The sequence below is a fragment of the Ixodes scapularis genome, unplaced genomic scaffold, assembly GCF_016920785.2.
Source record: "Ixodes scapularis isolate PalLabHiFi unplaced genomic scaffold, ASM1692078v2 PGA_scaffold13__105_contigs__length_92229423, whole genome shotgun sequence".
Taxonomy (NCBI): Eukaryota; Metazoa; Arthropoda; class Arachnida; order Ixodida; family Ixodidae; genus Ixodes; species Ixodes scapularis.
Window position 1 is genome coordinate 24,646,751 of NW_024609839.1, and position 20,565 is coordinate 24,667,315.

The 20,565-nt window shown below is 44.1% G+C and overlaps 1 protein-coding gene across 1 annotated transcript in view; it reads left to right on the plus strand.

Annotated features, from left to right (window-relative positions):
* Nucleotides 1-700: 700 nt before the first annotated feature.
* The window catches only part of LOC120844443 (neprilysin-1-like), a 126,736-nt gene continuing 106,871 nt past the window's right edge, over nucleotides 701-20,565 (plus strand). The window contains exons 1-5 of the mRNA XM_040216236.1: nucleotides 701-806; nucleotides 2,696-2,737; nucleotides 8,612-8,773; nucleotides 9,339-9,422; nucleotides 15,870-16,063. Of these exons, the coding sequence (XP_040072170.1) occupies nucleotides 701-806; nucleotides 2,696-2,737; nucleotides 8,612-8,773; nucleotides 9,339-9,422; nucleotides 15,870-16,063 (588 nt within the window). The remainder of the gene's footprint in view (nucleotides 807-2,695; nucleotides 2,738-8,611; nucleotides 8,774-9,338; nucleotides 9,423-15,869; nucleotides 16,064-20,565) is intronic.

Consider the following 20,565-nt stretch of genomic DNA (forward strand, 5'->3'; position numbering starts at 1 on the left):
TTCGTTCTATTTAGAGTTTTAGTTGTTTGAAAAATGAAAGTTTGTTGACCATGGTTGGTTCTTATGGCCGGCATCCTTCGCTTCGGATTTCTAATCGTATATGCACTAAGGCTGTTCGCTGGTGTGGTGTAAAGTCTACTTTTATGTATCCATAGTAAAAGTTTGAAGTAATATAGTCTGTGATCAGTACAAAACGCCGTGGCTTGCTGACTTTGGTGTGTTCCTGCATCATGGCAATGCCCGCCTTCACACGGCACGTGCGACAGCGCAAGTATATCTAATCTACTTTTTTAGTGCATTCAGCATCCGCTGTACTCGAAAGGCCTTACACCAAGCAATTTTAATTTGTTACAACCAAGCAAGGCAGTTCTCGGCGGAATGAATTCCCGTACAGGGGATAGGCTAAAACCAGAGGTGCATCCTTGTCCTCAGACTCACTAGCAAGATGTTTTCTGCCGTAGCATTCACGGGTTCCTGAAGCGTTGGTGCAAACGTGTTCAACGCGGGAGGAACTGTGATAAAAATAAAGAACTGTATATCGCTTTTACTTTTGTTTCTATTATAATACGGATAAAAAAAAATGTTGCCTTTACCCTTTCACACTGCCTCCTACAGATAGATTATATTGTGTATACATATTTGCTTTTCAATAAGATGCATCCTTTTGTATTTCGCAATATATATTTCAGAGCGCACAAAGATGAGAAGGGCGAATATGCATCTTCAAACACTAATGAGGTTAACTACGCTTGTTTGGGTGCTTTCTGTACTAAATACCGGACGGAGCATTCTTACATACACTTCAGGTAACAGCTTTTCGAGTACCTTTCAATGACTAAATCGCAACTTAAAAATGCTTAAACTTGAACTCAAACATAGTATTTACGGCTGAGCCATTAATTTGATTGAAGGCTACAGGCTGTTTTAATTGTTTATGATAACCAAAATACATATACGTTATTTAACAATTTATAAAGAACCTCTGCTGTGATGATGCTTAGACAGGCATAGCAAATAAAAATGTGAATTTTTAAAAATTAGTCGGTATTTATATAATTCTGTATGTGATATATTGAATAAAGTCTTTATAAAATGTTGGTACCCCTAAAATTATTGACATTTATTTATAAACGGTGGGCAGTACAAGAGCTAAAGCAGGAAAACCGCTACAAAAGCCATGTACAAAGATTTTTTATACAAAAATGGACGAGCGAGAAACAAAATAGGATAAACATTTGTTTTAAGCTGTACCAGATTTATTCATCAGACAATTGTGTTGCAACAGAGTTGATTTGATAAATTTATGGCTCAGCGAGCATAACATGAAGAGTACTTTTGTAATTCATGTGAAAAAAGTACTCAGCTTTATGCAGTAATTATTACAAAATAAGAGTTTTATACTTCTAAAAAAACACATAATCAAGGTTTTTTTTACAAATACCCTTGCACTGAATCGCGCCCCAAATAAGCCAATGGGATGAATATTGTTTGGTTTTAGTGCTTTAGTGTTGATCTTTCTTTTAACATTTAATAGAAATAAAATAAAAAAAAGACAAGGACTCTAAACGTTACAGTTGAAAGCTGCTTTAAAATCACATTTCCCATGACATTTTAATCAAAATTTGTTTGCTATAACTTTTTTCGTTCCCGTGGCAATATTTATTTTAGAACTACTCCCGTTGAAGACAATTGAAATCACGAAATTAGTCGCATTTTTTTTTGCAAACATACTTGTAAACGCCAGAGTAGCACAGGAATCTCGCCAAAACACTTATCATATTCAAATCCCGGAGTAGTTAAGGTTCTTATCAATCGGCTTCAATGCTGTTGTAGTCAGCAGGTTGTTTTCAGAAGTTTAGTTCCAAGCAAGCACAGTAATAAAAATGGCATTATTTACGACATGGTGTTTCTTTTATTTGCGATTAAAATCATTCTTCACCACTTTATGGACTTCTTTGTAAGTATGGAATTTCTATGCTCTCAAAATTGTGCTCTGAATTTGCTAGCTAAATGACAACTTCATGCCCTTTAGAGACTTAAGTACGTTTATCGCATTGTTCAATTAAAATACTTAATACTCGTGCAATTGCCGTTCTTGTGATAAATATTTTCAAAACATATTTATTGTATACTTTATGGCAGATCAATTTATTTTGAAATGAATCGTACATTCTACGCTGACATTAATTATCTTCGGCTCAAGACAGAGTTTTGGAGATACAGAACAATCAGCAACAAACCGTTTCGAAACACTGAATAATATTGTTAAAAAGAATATATGTACTCAGCGGAGGAAGCGAATGGTCGAAGAAGTACATTGCGCGTGACCTCTGAGCCTGTCTTGTAAGTACAGATGGAGGGGGGCGTAGATTTCGCTTGGTGGTGCCGAGGTTAAGACATCACCGTACTTCGCAAGCAGCAGAGTAGGCTGGCCTGCAGAGCAGTTAAGGCCGGCGGACGTGGGTTGCACTTGCTTTCCACCGGAACCTTTTTTTGCCTTTGTGTACTACGGCTTGCGCATTTTATTTATTGGGGATAACATCTAGTTAAAATACGACCCAGAGTTTACAGTACCTTGCACCCAAATCTGTATAATAATTATTAGGCATCAACTTTAGCGGCATGCTACACAGCGGTCAGAAAACATCTTCAATCAATCGCCATTTTAATTCACTCTAAAGTGGTTTCATTCTAGATAATGACAAGGTTTGCCAGTCCCAGGAATGTAGGAATATGGGTAAGCCAAAGCACTTTAGAAAATTGAGACAAATTTATTTCAGTAAATTAACGTCTTAGTAAAATTGTCGCAGTTATTACTGACCTTGGAAAGAAAATTGTGCGATAAGTTTAGTACTACTTACAGCGTGTCGATCAAATATTTGCGGGCATTTACGCCTTTTCTGTTATCATATTTAAGACATTATAACAATTCTGAAGAAATATGAGCTTTTTGAGCTCTACTATAACAAGTGGCTTAGATGCCGTCTTTATAAAAGGAGCTTGAACAACGAACAAAATTTTGCCATTGCTGAAATGACACTTGAAAAATTATGAGAGAAAATGAAAGTCGTTTACAAATCCCTGTAACCCCGAATTAGAGCTCAGCTCTTGAGGCGGAGGAGGGGAGGCTACGGAGAGGATGCTATGCCCCTCCTCCTTTCCTACTCGCCTCCCATTTAGTGGAAACGTTTCCGCTAAATTTCGTGGGAAAATTTTTCCGCTAACTTTAACGGGAACATTTTCCCGCTAGATTTGGCGGAGAAAATTTTCCGCTGAATTTAGCGGCGAAGTACTTTCGGCTAAGTTTAGCGGGGAATTTTTTTCCACTATATTTGGCGGGGAAATTTTCCCGCTAAATTTAGCGGAAAAGTTTTTTGCTAGATTTAGCGGGAATGTTTTTCGCTAAATTTGGCGGGGAAACTTTTCCGCTAAATTTAGCGGGGAATTTTTTTAGCTCAATTTAGCGGTGAACTTCTCCGCTAAATTTAGCGTGAAAATTTACACATAATGCACCGCGCGGTTCCGCCGATGCCGGCGGCGACGCGGACGCCACTGAAGACGGAAACGGGCGCCTAAGAGCTGCGCACTAAAATGAAGCCGACACGTTTTTATCATCCGAGGCAACTGTTCTTCGACAACATGGTAATAGTTAGAGCAATAGGAATTGTAATAACATTACCTTTTGTAGGAGGGCCACGGCACCGCGGAAGAAAACTAGACCATACCATGAAGGCCTGCGGCGCCCCATCTAATGATGAGGTTATCAGATAATGTACGGATGGCAGAGGTGCTGACGATGTATAAATGCGGTTGGAGGAAAAGGGTTTACGCTATTTCATGTAGTTTTGGAACTGCTCTCTTATTGTGTAATTTATTAGTCCCCATAATATCCTTTTATTCTGCAGTAAGAGTATTCAAATAATATCCTTAATGTAGTGTATGACCAGTCAAGACAAACTTTAAAAATAATTCACATAGAGTACCTAAATATTGTCACGGGTGGTGACCAAAGAACAGGAAATAAACAGGAATAAATAAAGGTTTAATGTGGCGAACTTGTGCCAAAAATAAAAGGGTACAAAATATAATAACAGGGCGTCGCGGGCGTCGAAGTAGGCGTAGCAGCACAGTCGAACGCTGGGGCGAAACTGACTTCGCTCGCCTTGCGGAATCGATTATGTAGACTAGTGGGTTTCTGGATCGTTCGGCGTAGAAGGTTCGGGGCGTAGAAGATTCTAACCTCTAAACAGCAAGGCGGTTCTCGAATTCACCAGAACATCACTTTACAGAGTGAACAAAAATGCGCCTCCGCGGCCAGGAATCGAACCCTGGCTTTCAGTGTGGAAAGCACGCGCGATAACGGTTAGACCACGAGCGCGCTGTCTTCTTGGTCAGCTGCGCTCGCGGCAATATTCAGTTGACCCACTTTTCAATTTGTCACACTAACGATTTTCGGGTCCAATAAGTACGTTAACACAAAACACTGAATGGTTACAAAGTGTCACAATCAGGTGTTTTCAGGGGCGGACGCAGGTATTTCTTGAGGGGGGGGGGGGGGGGGGGGGTCAGGTTTTGGTCAGCGTATCATATGTTTAAGACCCCCCTTCCCGTTTCCACTAAATGTTTACACATGCAAAATTCAAGAGGGGGTCAGGACGTCCGGACCCCCCCCCCCCCCCCCTCTGCATTCGCCCCCGGGTTTTTCCGTTCAATGGACATTTGCGAGAGAAATGGTAATACCATCTGATATGTGTTTTATACATTGGATAAATAAAATTGCCTCGCTCCTCTGGTAACGAAATGAGCAGAAGTTTGTAACATCAAGCTTGGTAAATATATTTTATATTTTTATATCGTAAAGAGACGTGCAGTAATTAGATGTAAATAAAATGTAGTACATTGCACTGCTGAATTGCAGTCCATTGAGTGAAAACACTTCCTTAGTAACTTGAATTTTTTAACCTTGCATAAAATGTGTGATGCATAAAACTGAATGTGCTGTCTTGTGTTTATATTGTACTGACAGTTATATATGACTGCTGGATTATGTTTAATTGTACCTCTTTATTTGTCCAGCATTCCATGTGTAAGACGTTTTGTGTTTGTTATGCGTTGTGTGACTCAGGGCACTATAGTAGCGAGCAATCCCTTATAAAACATATGTCACAATACGTATTATTTCTGAAATGTCTTCTTAAAATTGATCGAAAGTTATAATATTAGTTAAATAGATTCATATTCACGCAACAATAATGGCAAGAATAGCACCCATGCGAACACGCATTCACGATACACGTTTGATAAGATTGAAGATTTAATAACGAAGAAAATACTCTATCTTTTCTTTTGGGTTTTCTGATAAATCGCTATAATACCATGTCGCTCACAAGAAACAACTAAAAATAAAATGTTTTTTAGATAATCGATTTTGAATTTGCAAGCTTTCGAAACATTTGTTTATTCGATTTTTGTAATATGTTTCATTTTATACACATAATATAGTACATATTTTGGACATACGCTTATAATAAAATCTTTTTTGAGAGTGTCTCAGAGGAGCCGTAGTGCAGTATCACGTGCACTTGAATCGAGAAAAGCCTTTAAAGTACCCATATATATTGACTTGGTAGCGTGTCCCGCTATGATTTATCACATAGCTGGCGTAAGGTAATGAAAGCATCGCATCAAAATTTCAAAGATTGAACTTACCGAAGTAAAAACTAAATGAAAATATATATCTTTCTTTTCTTTCTACCTTCGGCGGCTGTTTGCGAATTGCGCACCCCCTGACTGACGCAACAACCGGCAGATGGAGGCAGCGCGGTCCCTGAGGCAAACAGCAGCTCAGCAGCCGTGCGGTAGCGCCAAAAATAATCATACACTGACAATTAGAGTATCAAAAAAGCGCACGCCGTTTATGGTCGGAAAAAGTTGTCGGCTTTTGGTACAAAAGCAGGCAATATTGTCTGCTTATTAACGGCTCGGGCTTTCTTAGGGCTCTGGTAGTAAATGTATGATTTATTTTTTCTTCCTAACAAGACACGTTAAATGGACACACGCAAACAATAAAGCAGGTCATTTGTCGAGTAATTCCAGCTAAATGCCGTCTGCATCTGACGTGACCGGGCCGCTGCTGAGGTACCCTAAGCCGCACTAGGGGAAGCTCCCTGAGCTGTCGGTGCCGCTGCGTTATGTACCGGTTGTGGCGCCAGTGTGCGCAGTTCGCAAACGGGCGTACCGTAGGTATGTAAACAAGTTATTGTTTTTTACCCTTAGTCAGGTAAGTTGATTTTTTGAAATCTTGAACCGGTGCTTCCACCACCTTCGGGCACCTCTGTGGTAAATCGTAGCTCGATACGCTATCAAGTCGATTTTTCAGTCACTTTAAAGGCTTCCCAGGGTTTGGGAGCATCCGATGGTTTGAGAAGTGGCAAAATATCGAGTGGTCAAACGTAAGATCTTCGACCGGCGGGAGCTTTCCGCCTCGGTGTGTTTAGTGGTCAATAACTTGAAAACAAAAAAAAATCACCAGACGTGCCGTTCGCGCTTTACTTTATTTCAAAAGTTCGCCCTCAACATATATGAGTTTTTCGTAAACATTAAACATCCTGGCCCAAACCCCCTGTCGGTTTTGAGATTAAAAAAAAAAACGTGTGCAGATATGTATATCCTATAAATATTTTCCTAAACCGACGAGCTCAATAATATAGCACTGCTGAAAAAAATAAAAGACGTTTACAACTCTCTCTAATGCCGAATTAGAGTGCAGCTTCTGAGGAGGAGGAGGGGAGGGTACGGAGAGGAGGGTATTCCCCTCCTCCTCCTCAATACCCTGTCCTCCTCCCTTCTTCTGGCGTCCTCGTCCCCCTCCCCTCCTCCTCCTTGTCCCCTTCTCCTCCTCCACTCCTCATCCCTCTCCCCTCCTTCATTCTTCTCTCATTCCCCTCCCTGCCTCCCCCTCGTGACTTCACTCGTGACGCTCGTGACGTCACTCGTGAAGGCCTCGTGAAGTGAAGGTCGTGTGAAGGTTGTGACCTTCATGTGACCTTCGCTGTGAAGGTCGTGACCTTCATAAGTGGCCGTGACGTCACGTGTAACGTCATTATAGGAAACGTCCCATGCTGCAACGCGAGGGTCACGAGTAACCCGCGCGTTGCATCATGGGATGTTTTCCATAATGCAACGCACGGCACCCTTTTGACGTCACTCGTGACGTCATTATGAGAAATGTCCCATAATGCAGCGCGCCGGTCACCAGTGAGACCCGCTCGTTTCATCCTGGGATGTTTCCAATAATGCAACGCCCAGAACCCTCATGACGTCACTCGTGACGTCAATATGGGACACTTTCCATAATGCAACGCGGGGATACAACGATGGCGACGGCGAGGGCGACGCTGCTCAAGCTGGAAACGGGCTGAGAGAAGAATAGTAACGATAAGTCAAAAATTTACCGAACTCTAGTAATTAACTATTTATTAGTCAAAATAAACACATGATTTCAATTAGAAACTGGCTGAGAATCAACATAGCCCACTAAATCAGTACACTTTAAAAATATTTGAAAGTGAACGGAGCACAAAAATCGCAGGTGCTAGGTGCGCGGTGGTCTTATCCGCGTTACCTCTAGCTTTACGCCTGTGGCAGGAGAGGTAACTTTCGAGCACCACCGCACATCCCACGCGCTTCATATCTTGCCAGAATTACTGATTTATCGGTTTTAAATAACGCTCTGCAAGTTTATAGTTATAACGGTTTGTTTTCGTTTTGAACACTTAAACCTTTAATTAACACATTTCAGTTATTTCATTCGATTGATCATGACATTTAGTCTTCCATTTTATTGCACCTGACCGTATCGCTCCCCTGCGCAGACCAGATAAATGTAGTTTTCATAGCGTTTTCTAAACAAAGCTGAAAAATACTAAAGAAAATGCGCCTATAGTCATTACGCCTTTTCTTGTTTTCTAGTCACATGAAAGATAAATTTGAATTCGAAAATGTGTGTTCAACTCGGTTCCATCAAGTGAAACACTGGACCTCAGCCATTTTATATAACGATCTAGTAAATAAGGCATCCATCTACAAAAAGATAGTTAGGTATCCTATTATATTACATTTTGATGTAATGCTAATGCAGATTACATGATTGTAAATGCTAGCGGGGAGCTTAGCATGATTCAGTTATATTGTAAGTGCTGGCGCATTACATTTGAAGAAATCAATGTCTCGAGTTTTGCTATGCGGTTTCAAAACCCTCGCATTGTATTTGGAACTTTACCTCGAACTAAAAATCAACAAGATATATTAAACTAGATTTTATGGGAAAGAAGGTTGTTTTTTTCTTTCAGATAAAATAGGTATCTTGGAATGTCAAAACGTTTTCTCGCATTCGGGTTCCAGACATAACATTATGTAGCGTGGATTACATAATAGACAGCCTTGTTTAGAAATAGTGGGTTGGTAGGAAGAATAAACATGCTTTTTCACTGTCCAGATAATAAATATTTTTTTCCTAAAATGTAATCTCTCTTTTTATTGACCTCGATAAACGTGAAGTGACCGTCGCATAAAAGTGCAAAATAATTATTTCTTTAAAAATATATTTCAGCAAAACAAATTACCGACGCCATCGACACTAAGGTGGATCCTTGCGCCGACTTCTTTTCGTATGCATGCGGGAAATGGAAGGAAAGCACACAAATTCCCAGAGGCATTTCTGCAGTTAACCGATTCGCAGAAGCAGCGAACAGAAGAGATCAGAAAATGGGACGTACGTAGCAGAATGTTTTTGTATGTATACATGGTCAAAATTAGATATATTGCAACTGCTTTGCTACACTAATAACACGAAGTGTTGAAATTTGAAAACTTAAAAAAAAATAGATCGTAGAGATACATTCTTCTTTATGTAGCATAGATATGTAGTGAATCCCACTAACTCAAATTTGAGATAACGATCAGCAGGAATAACTCAGTGCGAAATATTTAAGGCCGCGTTGGTGGAAACGCTTGAATTCTGCTTGAAATGCACAATTGCATTCACAAATAAGTAGGTTGCCGAAGAACCAAATTACATTTAGTTAGTCAAAGTGCAAAACAAAAATTGTGTGTGTGTGTTGTTTTGTTTTTTTTGTTTTTTTAAATTCTGCAAAAAGGCGATTTTACCGAACTGAATACTGAACTGCCCATTCGTTTTCCTCTAAAGTGTAGAACATATACAATGACACTGTACATATGCTTGTCTTCTGAAATCGCTGTAAACTCGAATTGTTCTCTCCGCGTCATTTCAATTACCGTCCATGCAGCTTCTCCATTTTGACATCTATATATTTCAGAATTACTAAAACAACTGACTTATACCAGGGGAGACCAGTCCATCGATCACAAACTGGGCATTTTATTCAGAAAGTGCACGGAGAGTAAGCATTACAATTCTGCTTTCTTTAGATTGTCTCAAAACATAAATTGCCGCCGAATGGCCACATTTCAAAAGTACAGTCGGCAGCACTAGCTTGCGGGGCACGGGAGCGCAATCCGAAAAGACACGCTGCGCCTTCTGGCGGCGCGTTGCCGCTCTCAAAACTCCCGCTTTGCGCATGCGCTTCCCTGTGCTGGCGCAGTCATGTTTTTTTTTTTTGTTTTTTTTCGCTCGTCGCACCGAGGCTGACGCAAAGTGCCGCGAAATGTTTGTATCATGCGAGCGCCGTCTCCCAACACGGTGGCGAAGGCAAAGGCGCACGGCTGTCAAAGAGGCACCCTGGACCGGTGTCGGTTATCTCGCCTGCGTTGGATGGAAGCGAGTAAAAAATGCGTGACTGCGAGCAAGACTGAAAGAAATAGTTCTCTTTTATCCTCGGAATTTCACCACGACCAAGACGCTTCTAAACCAGTGGCGGCCCGTGCGTGTAAGGTCATGAATATTTCAACCGGATATTGTTTCATAACCCCTTCAAATTGTACAACCGAAGGCCGTAATTGAATCTCCAACTGTACTTTTCTTCTGACGTTTATGCTTTCTTGCACTGGTCACGTGGAGAAAACTGGCAGGCTTGCAAAGACGGTGCGACCGGGAGTTTCTTGAAACGCAAGTGGCAGTTCATGTTTGTAAACAGTGAAATGGTATATTGAAACGGAAACAGGGGGCTATGTTCGACAAATGTTTCGTTTCTCCTAAAAATAAACGGAAGCGACGATATCGCGTTTGATTGGTTAGAGGTTAAATGAAGCAAGTTACGTATTTTCGCCATTCGACTTTCTAACCAATCAAACGCGATATCGTCGCTTTCGTCACTTCTGTTTCTTTTTAGGAGAAACGAAACATTTGTCGAACACAGCCCTCTTGGACTACTATCAGAAGCATGCTTGTAGAGTACTTACAAATAAAACAGCGATCTCATGTAATCCGTGATAGGTGCATAATCTGATTCGGGCAGCACAGAACTATCCACAAACACAATGTCGAGGATGAAGGCGGTCGCTCACATTCAGCGGAATTTTCGCGGTCGCCGATGAGCACCTCTTTGTCGTGATAGATGCGTAATCCGATTTGGGCAGCACGAAATAACGCAAACGCAATGCCGAGGTTGAAGGCGGTCGATCACATACAACGGAAGTCTCGCGGCCGCCGATGAGAAGCTCTTTGTCGAAACGTGTTCAACAAATACAGCAAAATAATTCCATAGACTCCGACGAAATAAACGACCATTTCCGAAAAGTTGGCATGGATGTATTCCGGCCGTTCACGACGAAAAATCAGGGCCGCGACTGAAATGCACGAAAAACAGGAACACACTGACGGGCGCCCCCCTTTTTGTAAACCGGACCTACGTGGCCCCTAAAACTCACCATAACTTGGCATACGGTAAAGACTACGGCCCCAGTAGCCCATCAGCGCGTCAGAGCGAGTCACGTGACAAATTTTCGTCCAAGCGTTTTTGTCCTACGGAGAGCGGTCACGTGTTTCGCGCCACCCCTCTGATTTGCTAGAAGCGGCCTTCGCACTCGCTCACAGCAACACGAAGACACAAAGGAAGGTTTGGAGGCTTATCAGAAGACGAGGTCAAAGGGGGTTGGACAAAGCAGCTAATCTTCCTCTGCTGCTTTGTATTGCCACCTGCCCTGCCCAGGGAAGGTCGCGAAATTGGACTCGTCAGGACTTGCTTTGCGTAGTACAACCTTGAGCGTCTCAAACTGCCACTCATATAGACCGTTCCATTAGGGTCATAGCAGAGAAGGTAAAAAGAGAAAAAAATGTCCTCCCCCTCTCGCCCGATGTCGTCTGCTCCGCCGAGTGGGCAGTACCTAGCATCCGGCCGGCGTACAAACTCTGTTTAAAATCGCGTCATTTTGGCAATTTAAAGCGCAGATGCGCAGATTTTGGTATGCCAGTTATCGTGTATTACCATGCTAGATAAAAAAGACTAACAGAGTCTAATTGCGCTGTTATCTGCGTGCAAATAAAAACAAAATAGGGAAAACTCTGTCAGACTGGCCGGTCTCTCCGGCGAAAAGTGAATCCGGTGGCTGTACCTCTTTTACTATACAAAGTTCGTACTGGTATAGGCCTTTAGCGACCATGAGTGGATGTCTGAAATAATAAATAAAAACGTGCTCTCCTGCCGCAATACACGCAGTAGTTGAGGGTAGCACTGCCGGCTGACTCAACTGCTATTTAAGTAACGGAAAAAAGGTATGTAAGTTGATCATTTACCGAAGTAGAACAACAGAGAGCTCTAGGCTGATTTTGGAGTAGCCATAACTATTCTAAGAACGCGAACCACTTCACAACGGCAGCCACGAGCGAGAGTTCGATGTTCCGTACAGCCCGCCGATACAGCCCAAAGATGGAGAACGGTAACCTCCCGGCTTGTCGTCTGCTAGCTGAGTCGGGCGCGTGCCCTCTCTCTCGTTTTAAACGCCGAACCCGCTGAATTTCCCGGATGTATGGAGAGGGCGCTGCTGTCAAACAAAATGGTGCCGCCCAGAGGGCGCTAAATGGAATGGTCTATAGACGCGCATGCTCTGGTGCGGACCGCGATATCGCAAAATAAATACGAAAAACAAGTTTGAACGTCGTCGAAGACGCGGTTTCACGTGTATCAAAGAAAAACCGGAAAAAAAAAGCGTCGGGAAGCTAGATATTTTGGTGTCATTTCGCAGAGATAAGAGTGGCGTCCCTGGGGGTGTCATTAATCCGGCACTTTTGATTGTCTTGCGACATTGTTTCTTCAGAGCTACAGCCCAAAATAAAGTCTCAGTGAATTAGGTGCTATAAGTAGTGCGAAACCCAGTCAGGTGAGTTTGTAATATCCGAAATGAGGGCGCCACACTTTGTTCAAGTCTTCAGCTTAAAAGGTCTTTCTCAGGTTAAAAGTAAGCAGATTCTATTTCGCTTAATCTTGCTTTGTTTTGTTTTTTAACGTCGGATTTTAGGCAGTCAAGAAATAGAAATACCTCGCCGGCATAGCCGATTCATGCAGGACACTCTTGACAGTCAACCAAAAACGGCGCCACGTACGGTGTGTCAGGATAGCGTCGGCGCGACCCTTCCCATTTTTTTACAGATATTGGCTAGACCAAAATAATATCGGCACAATATTTCCGATTTAATTCCATAACAGCGCAATACTGTGTGTTGCCTAGGTTGTATATTTACACGTCTTTGTTCTTTTTTTTTTTTGCGGGCGGAGAGGATTTTTTTTAAAATCAAGGTTGAACCGAGAAAAACTGATGCACGCGCGAAACGTAATTTTAGGCTCGTGTCGGACGAAGAGTTCAATAGGAGTTGCAAAAACTATTCTCTAGCACTTCCTAATCATACGCGACTCCGTGTGGCGATTAATTATACTCGATGTTTGTACCGCCATACATCAACAACAGTTTCTCACCAAAGCAATGAATATGAACGGCTATGAAATCATGGGTGTATTTGACAGCATCGCCATTACGCCCCTTTCACACCGTGTGGATGAAGGACGTAAAATTCGCCCGTACACCCTTTTTACACGATTTCAGACACCGTCGCTGTAAGTGGGGCGTAAAGAGGGCATGTGAAGGGTGTAAAACGTCAGCACACCCTTTTTACACCCACCGATATTCAGAAATCGTGTAAAAAGCGTTTTTTCTAACCTACACCCTTCTTACACCCTTTTTACACGATTATGGGTGTTACAATGTTTAGTGGGTACGTCCGAAGGTGTAGTCGACCGGCAAAAGAGAGCAGACGACACGCAGATAAGATCTGTTGGCAGCAATAGCGCCGTCGTTATGGAAACGCGTTTCCTTTCCTTAAGTTTTGCTTTTCCTGTACGCATTTATTTTTTAATCAAAAGTACATTACAAAAGGATTATGTCCCTACTGAAAAAAACCATTTGAAATTCAAACGGGTGGCAAACTGGTCGCCCGTTTGAATCAAACCTGTCGATCCGTTTGGATCAAACGTGATTATGGGATACGGGTACCCGTTTGGAAACGGTACCCGTTCGAAACGGTACCCGTTTGATACAGGTGCCCGTTTGATACGGGTGCCGTATGGTACGAGTACCCGTTCGACATGGCACGTGACCACACGTTTGAACGTGCCCTTCGAAATGGCAAATTATGCGCTAGCCCTAAATGGGTATCGTCTGGGAGGTTGGTTATCTTAAACATATTTAAGACGTCCCGAAACTCATAAACGTATTTATAACATGGAGAAAACACGTAGAACAAATGCACTCGCGTAGGTGCTTGTAAGTGGACAGGAAAACCGACACAAAAGATTGTTTTCAATTCTCCTCGAAGTTTATTACCTCTTCTGTAGACAAGTACAAACGTGCAAGCGATCTGTGAACACTATACAGGTAGATTTTCGGTGAAATTATTCTCCTGGCTGCCGCGCGAATAGGCGCTGCATAATTCTTTAGATAATTTAGAAGAGTACGCGTAGAAGAACGGTCAATCGTTGCCAACACGTAGGTCGCAGTGCACTTACCATAACAATAGCGGACTTGAAAGAGGTAATCCGTGATATTTGTCCACACGGTCAAAGCAGGACAACCACACAAACACAAACGAGAGGGAACGGCTCCTTGGAAGTTTCAACACGATGCGGCGCACAAGCTGTCATTTGCCGAACCCAACCAAACCGCGAGAATTTGCGACTTTGAAGAATCGCTCGTTGCCAACATACACGTGGGTCTTTTCGAACACTGATAGCTTTGGTGCACATCCAATACGTTGTCGAGAGGAGTCCCAATAAGACCGCAGGGTGAGGCGACAGATTGAAGCAGGTAGGACGAGCGAACTTCGAGCAGCAACTGACAACAAGCAGACAAAGAAAAAAGCGGCTGCAAGGCGCGCCCTTCCGGATCTCGATGCTTATCAGCGTGTAGCTCGCGCGCTGCTGTGGGTCACGTGACAGGGGTGACAAGAGAGGAGGGAGGGGGCGAGGTCAAGGCGCTGGGACCACCGGGACAGCCCCTCTCCCTCTCCCCAGGCATTCCAGGGAGATGCGTTTTTGTAGTCCCGAAGAACAAACGCGCGCGCGCGCGCGCGCGCTCGAACTTTGGAAATGGCGGCGGGGCTGCCAGAAGCTCGGCTTGCGCCCAAGAGAAGAAAGAACTCAGCGCAAGCTCGTAGTTTGAGTGCTGCAACGGCGGGCGTGCTCTCGCAATGCTCGATGTTCTTGCAGCCGCGTGTACGCGTGCTACCTTCGCTGTGTCTTGAATTAAAGTGAAACGGAGTCTAGACGTACATTCTTTCACGCGGTCGCGTCTTCTGCGAGAGAGATTCGAGCTGAATAAGTAAATTGAGGCAACAACGATGAACAAAGTATTAAAAGTCTGTCAAAAATATCGGCTCACCAACGTCGCGCGTTTACGTAAAAAAAAAAAAAGTGTTAGTTTTAGTTGCAGTATAATCGAAAATCAGCGCAATTGAAATATAAATGTAATTACTTGCATTACGCGGACGATCTGAAATCGATGAACCGGCGCTCCCAGCCTTCCGGAAAACATTGGCTGCCACGGCTGAAACGCTAGGCGTGCCCACGCCGCCGATCTGTACGTTCAATATCAAACGGGCTCCGGAGAGCCGTTTGATTAAACCGGTGCAGTTTGCAACATGGTCGCCGGTTTGAGCAAACGTGCGACAACTTTGCCCAAACGAGTCGCCCATTTGCCCAGACGAGCGACCCGTTTGCCAAATAGGTGACCGTTATGGCTCATACGGGGGACCCCTTTGAGCCATACGGGCGACCCCTTTGACAAACTGGTGACCAGTATGGTTAAACGGTTACCAGTATGGACCCGTTTATTTTCATATGGGCGCCAAATGGTTTTTTTCAGTAGGGGTTCATCTTAATAAACCACGGTCTTCGCGAGAAGTCTCGATATGGTGGTAGCGCCATTTATCAATACGAGCGCCGAACCCGCCCCGCTATTTGACTTGCCGTCTGCGTAACGTGATATACATCACGGGCACTTTCGCTCATTTTACTTGGTCTCCGAGGAGGAAATAAACGAACCAGGACCTGTCTAGGAGGTGTAATCAGAGCCCATAAAATATTAAACACGGCGGACGTCTATGTTATTTGCAGAATTCATCTTCACCAAAGTCGTGTTTGTGGTCTTTGTTTTTAAGCAAAATAAATAAATAAATAAATATATAAATAAATAAAATAAATAAATAAATAAGCAAAAGAAGTAAATTCATGCAAAGAAAACCCCAAAAAACTCTACTTTTGTTGGTGTTAACGCTCAAGGAATAAAATGCAGTGCGTAGTTTTGACATAACATGGATGTTTTTTTGTTGTTTTTTTTCATTTGTACGTTAGGAAAAAGGACATAAAACACAATTGTGCTGATGCTTTCAATTATTCTTTTAGAGCATTCAGGAGACAAAGAATTAAGCGAACTCAAGCGTCTATTCAAGGAAAAGTTTGGAAAATGGCCGAAAAAGGTTGAATATAAACCCAAACGTGTTGAATCTACGGACCTCCTGAAGACCGTCGGTTTCCTGGGTCTTCTTGGAATAACTGTGGATATTAATGTGAATGATAATAGTAAATACGCTATTGTTGTGAGTATGTTTTCACTATAAAATCGAGTATGCATGAGTAGATAAAAAAATACCTAAATTTAAAAAAAAAATCATTTTTTGAAACGGCCTTTGTAAGGCACGTTTTCTTTACGAAAAGAAAAGTTGAGGAATATATACGCCTTTAGACGTAACTTAATTAGAGGTTACGGTCTTCTCTAAGGTCCGCCCACAGACCAGTGGCCCCGCCTTTACTACTGGATCGACTTGGCTGTTGAACATACTCGCAAGCCTAGTCTATTCTTATCACAACAACCGCTGCGTCTAGTTCGGGATCTCACATCGCCTGCTAGTCGTGCGAGCAGACGCGCGGCACCTAGTGGCATCGTCCGCCATTCCACGACCGTTTATCGTCGTCTTCAACACCCATAAGACACGGACATGAAAGCGGCGCGTCCGCGTTCGGGTCCGTCTGCTATTCCGTCCCCATCTAACTAAAACGTTATTATTATTAATACGAAAGCATTAATGGTCACATGGAGCCAGCCGACGTCATCAGCCGCGCCAAACGGCAGTTCAATTCCCCTCTCCCCATAGAGCGGACTGAAGCCGCGATCTGAGGCTTCCTGGTTTCGAAGCCACACAAAAAAGCCAAGCAAAACAGCACTAAAATGAAGCCAAAATCTGATGGATAGGGCCACCGAGCGTCAGCTTCAAGGAGAGCCACCCCATGGCGCTACGTGCCAGCGCCAAAGCGCTGCGGGAGAAGAAAGCGGTTGGCTGGCCGGGCCCGCGGGGCCTCCCGCCCAGAGCCCGCTGAGGAAACTTCGGAGCGGCTGCAGGCCCATGTCACCGCGGCCTGCCCACTTCACGAAACGAGCGCAAAAACGACATTCATGCTTCTTTCGCAATCACAACTCGTAAGCAGTGGTGATGTGTATCTCGAGCCTTTTATTATTATTAACACCGTCTGCAACGCTTGCAAAACACGGCCACGGAAGCGGCGTCACTGCAGTTCATCATGTACGAGCCACCGTCTGATTCAAGCGTCTGCCAGCATCTATCGATGTGGAATGAAAAACGACCAAAAGATATAAAATTTTAACGGAATAAGAAGGCAATTCTTTCGGGTTTTGTTTCGTTGTTTTCTTCTCGTTTTTTCATTGCGTCCGCGAGCAATTTGGGTGAGAGTCATAACGCACAATTAAAACGTGACAAACATATTCGCTCTAGTACGCCATATGACTGCACAAAATTTGAGAGCTACAGGCCTTTCGAAGCAAAATGTCCAAAACATAACTAAACAAGCATGACGCGAGGCGAACCCTCGATTGATTCAAGATAAATGGCTCACAAATCCTTACCAGTGTAGGTTACCTCTTTGTACTGAAACCATACTAGAAAACAGGACTTTTGCTCGGTTCTGAGTAGGAGGGTCGCTTTCACGGGAATGGACGCATTTATTCGGCATCAAAGTGCGCAAACGAACAAATCAAGTCCGATCGAGCAAAGTAGTTGACGTGGGACGCTAGACTTTTGCAAGTCCGGCTATAAAAACAAGCTCCCGCACAGCGCTTCCGGAAGGCGTGCACTTGCGACAGTCGTCTACGGCAAACTACGTCGGTGGGGAGCTTGCTCTGAATATCTCGGTGAACGAAAAACGACTCGCACTCATAAAAATAGAAAAACTCATTGAGTCACATGGTGCGATCAAATTCTCGCCGAAAACGCCAGCAGCCATGTTTTTCCTTTGAAACCGAAGTAGAAAGGACGATCTAGTCATGTCTTTGAAAACTGTGACTCTCCCTCTATAGTTTGTTCCTCGATTGTAAAGAAATGTCAAATAAAAGACTTCTGCGGCACGGGGAAACTATTTTGCAACAAACATTCCACAATTTCTATCATCTCTACATCCAATGAGAGCCAAGAAACGGAGCTCAGCTAGCTAAACACCTTTTGTTGTGGACTGGGCGTCGATAAGGGCTACCTCCACCTAATTGCTGTCTAATGGCGTAAATATCGCGGCAAACATTTTCTTTTCCGTCCAATAATTTCTTTTTGGCCTGTTGCATTTAGGTTTCTTTTAAGTTTTTTTTTATTTGAGCGTTTTTTTAGGTTATAAAATAACTGTTTATAAACAATAGCATAAATGCACTTTTGTTTTTTACGATAAATTTAATATTCTTAATGATTTCACGCTTCTAGTTCTGGAGAATTTTTGCTTTATATTTACTGAAAACACTACAGGGTATGTTCCTCTTAAATCGTGTTTCCAACACTAAAATCATTTGGTTTATGGCAGTGATCACATTTCAAGAAGTGAGAACGGGTAGACGAAAGTTAACCTACATATACGTTTATACTCAATCAGCAATATTCACGAGTCTTGAAAAATAACGCTATTTTAAAGTTTGTAACACGTCTACGTATTCGCGAGCTGAGTGAAAAATCGATGACTAAAGTGCGACTCTCAGCGACCAGTAGACCCTGCGGTATTCACGAGCGCGAAGCAAGTGAGTTGCCATCTATTCGGGAGTAACAAGCCCAAGAGAAATAAAAAGATAGGTCACCCACGCACGTACTTGGACGTTACGGCGTAAATGAGGATCCCATCACGTAAAAACAAATAGTTAAATATCTATTAGCAAAATAAAATGCTATACTGAGAGGCTAATAAGTGTTCGGGATCGTGTTTTTCAAAGTAAGTGAAAAAAACTGAAGGGCGGAAACACGAAAGCCGCATTGCCAAGCGACATACGCAAATATAGAAGCGCCTGTGGCGGCACGTGGCCCGTCTAGACATGCTCCAGACAGCGGACGGTCCTGTGACGAAGACCGCGCAAGCGGACGGCGGCCGTAGGGGTGAAACCCGGCACCGCTCATTCGGGAGGGGGAGAGCTTGGTGGCGGTGCGTCGGGGGACCGTCGGCTCAAAAGCCAGACGGCTTAATGGGTCCTCCCTCGCCTGCGTAAAGACAGCTCGGCGAGAGGGAGTCTTCGTCTGGGGCTCGAGAAGAAAACACGTATGTTAATCCGCCTGTTAGCTTTGATTATTAAACTTATCTAGTCCTTGTTAAACAGTTATCTTGTTTTACTTTACCTATACTGAAGTTCCTTCGCGACTACACTTGGTGACCCGGTATTCTTTAAGCAATCTTTTCTCGGCGAGCGCCATGGCTAACGGCGACGACCACGCCCAAATATCGGCGCAGCAGGAACAGCAGCAGCAACCATCCTCCGTGGCATCACTGGCTCTGAAACTTCTACCGTTTTGGCCCGCTGACCCTGCGCTATGGTTTGCCCAAGTGGAGGCCCAGTTCAGCACCCGGAGGATTACGGCGCAAATGACGAAGTTTCACCACGTCATCGCTGCACTGTCACCAACTGAGGCAGCTGAAGTCCGGGACCTCATCCTGACTCCTCCCGATGACAACCCGTTCGACAAACTGAAGCTCGAACTCATACGACGTATTTCGGCATCAGAAGAGAAACGTCTCCAACAACTCCTGATGGCCGAAGATCTTGGAGATAGGAAACCATCTCAGATGCTTCGCCGCATGACTCAACTGCTCGGAGAAAAGGCGAGCAACGTGGACGACCCTATCCTGCGCCAGCTTTTCCTGCAGAGCATCCCCGCCAACGTATGCATGGTTTTGGCGGCGGCGGGCGACATTCCACTCCACGACCTCGCAGCTCTCGCGGACAAGGTGCTCGAGGTGGTGTCGCCCACAGTCTCCAACATCCAGGCTCCTCTTCAGGCACAACAGGCGACTGTGAGTGCAACCTCTGCTTCCCCGTCTAGCGCCGAATTCTGCACGCCCCAATCGGAAATCCGGAACCTGACAAAGTCCATTGCTCCGCTCCAAACCGAACATGGTAGATCTCCGCAACGCCGTTCAGGCTACCGCAGCCGGTCTCGCTCCCGGTCATCTTCCACCAACATCTGCTAGTATCATTCCACATTCGGGGACCAAGCAAAGAGGTGCAGACCACCTTTCATAGCGGGAGCGGGAAACGGGATGCCTTAGCACTGAATTCGGCGAGCAGTGCGCAAGAAACGGGGTGCCGGCTTTTCTTCGTCAGAGACAAGTCAACTGGCCTCCAGCTACTGGTCGACACCGGAGCCGAGGTCAGCATCCTCCCTGCTCGCCCCAGCGAATGTCGGCACACACCGTGCGCAATCTTACAAGCAGTGAACGGCACATCCATCCTTGTTTTTGGAGAACGGTCCCTGACCTTCGACCTTGGACTTCGACGTATTTTTCGTCGGAATTTCTTGGTCGCCGGGACTCAACACGCGATCATCGGTGCCGATTTTCTCCGTAAGTTGGGATTATTGGTGGACGTTCGCCGCAAGCGCCTCCTAGACGCAACAACGTATCTCCCCGTTTCGGGAATAGCGTCCAGAACGCCATCGCTCTGCCTCACCCAGATTCCAGAGAACGGTACCTGCCGTTTTTCTAACATCCTCAAAGAGTTCCCCGACCTCACCCGTCCCTGCAACACCGAGGTTCCCGTGCGACACCACGTCACGCACCATATCGA